Here is a 1,718-nt window from a genome sequence, read left to right on the forward strand (position 1 = left end):
GTTTGTACAAATGTTGATTGACCATGCGTATCCAGAGATTGATCGAGATATTAAAGATGACTTGTTGGTGCAAGCTCACATGACCAATAATACACTGAAGCAACTTGTGAAATATCATCCGAATCACCCAGAGCCAACACTTGTTGTCGAGCCTTTCGGTTTTATTAAAGATGTTAAATATGTTGATCCAGATCTAGTTAATCATTAGAACTGGAGAAATGAAGTGGAAATGAAAGAAGCAAGATATGCTGACGAGCTGAAATTTCTTAAAGATTTCAAAACTACTAAGAATGAGTGGCATGTGAAAGAAACTGGAAGAAGACGTAGAATGGCAACTCCTATTGTTCGAGAAGGTGAAGGATCTTCTTCGCAACCTAAGAAGAAACAAAAGAAAGCTGCTCAAACATTGTTAATAGATGAACCTGCTGAAGATAATCCTGTGGTTGATGTTGAGAAAGAACAAGTTGTAACTGCTGAAGACGATCCATTTAATGTTGATCAATTGTTTGATACAAATGTATTGGAAACAGGGCCAGAAATTGTTGCTGATGTTAATAAAGTGGTAAATGTTGAAAGTCAGAAAGAGAAAGAGAAGATTGTTGAAGATGTTGAGGGAGATGATGTAAACAAAGATACTACAAGTTCATCAAGTTCTTCAGATGATGGTATTGACGAGATTGAAAGTCGAAAAAGAATTCAAGAGGAGATAGAAAAAGAGAAGCTGTTAAGAAAGAGAAAGAGACAGGAAAAGGACGATGATGATGTTTATGTGCCTTCTCCAGAACATGTCTCAGGATCACAATCTTCTCCAAGAGTTAGGAAGAAAGCTGGAGGTCGTAAGAAAGTTGTCTCTCCAAAGTTACGCAAAGTCTCTCCAAAGATCAAGATTCCAAAGATTGTGTTAAAGAAGAAACAAACAAAAGAAAGCAAAAAGCCACCTACACCACCACATGAACCAATCCCACCACAATCACCTATCCAATCACCACCCCGACAACCTACTCCACCACAACAATCCTCACCACCTAAACAACCAACTCCACCAAGACAACTATCACCTATTCATCAATCACCACCACCACAACAACCTTTTGTTACCTCACAAGAAATATTTCAAACACCTCCACTCACCCAAATGCAACCTGGTTTGTCTAGCAAAGGTCTTTATACTCCACAGGATAATCTTTTAGATGTTGGAGATTTTGATTTTGCCAACACTTCACAAGTCAGAAATGTTGAAAAGAAAGTTGAAGAAGTTGTTGCTGAGAACAAGAGGATAGCAGCTGAAAACAAGAAAGTGTCTGACCGTGAAAAGAATCTAGAGATAAGAGTAAGCTGAAAACAAGAAAGTGTCTGACCGTGAAAAGAATCTAGAGATGAGAGTAAAGAAGCTGGAGATGGAAAACAAAGAGCTGGTGAAAAGAATTGACAATGATCAATCTGAGATAGACATTTTGAAGGTTAGAGTTGCAGAACTTGAAGAAGAAAAGACAAGACATGATGAACAGAATGAATACTTCAAGTTAAAGAACAAAGAGCTTGAAGCAGCTAAGGCATTAAGAGATCACGAGTTCTATATGCTGAACAAAGTTGTCGAAAGCATGCTCGGAACATCAGTAGAACTAAAGTTTGAAGAGTTGCAAGTTGAAGAGCTTAGAGCTGAACGTCAAGCAGAGATTGAAAGACAAATGAAAGATAAAGGTAAGGGAGTTGAAGGA

The 1,718-nt window shown here is 38.0% G+C and overlaps 1 protein-coding gene across 1 annotated transcript; it reads left to right on the forward strand.

Moving 5' to 3' along the window:
* Positions 1 to 229: 229 nt before the first annotated feature.
* Positions 230 to 1,339, forward strand: LOC110866735 (fibronectin-binding protein A-like). Its single transcript, XM_022115878.1, has one exon. The coding sequence runs from the start codon at positions 230 to 232 to the stop codon at positions 1,337 to 1,339; it is 1,110 nt and encodes a 369-aa protein (XP_021971570.1).
* The last annotated feature ends 379 nt before the right edge of the window (positions 1,340 to 1,718 follow it).

This window comes from Helianthus annuus, chromosome 7 (genome assembly GCF_002127325.2).
Source record: "Helianthus annuus cultivar XRQ/B chromosome 7, HanXRQr2.0-SUNRISE, whole genome shotgun sequence".
NCBI classification, from domain to species: Eukaryota; Viridiplantae; Streptophyta; class Magnoliopsida; order Asterales; family Asteraceae; genus Helianthus; species Helianthus annuus.

Excerpts from the sequence above, each read along its gene's own strand:
- LOC110866735 (XM_022115878.1), top strand. The coding sequence starts at position 230 with ATGAAAGAAGCAAGATATGCTGACGAGCTGAAATTTCTTAAAGATTTC.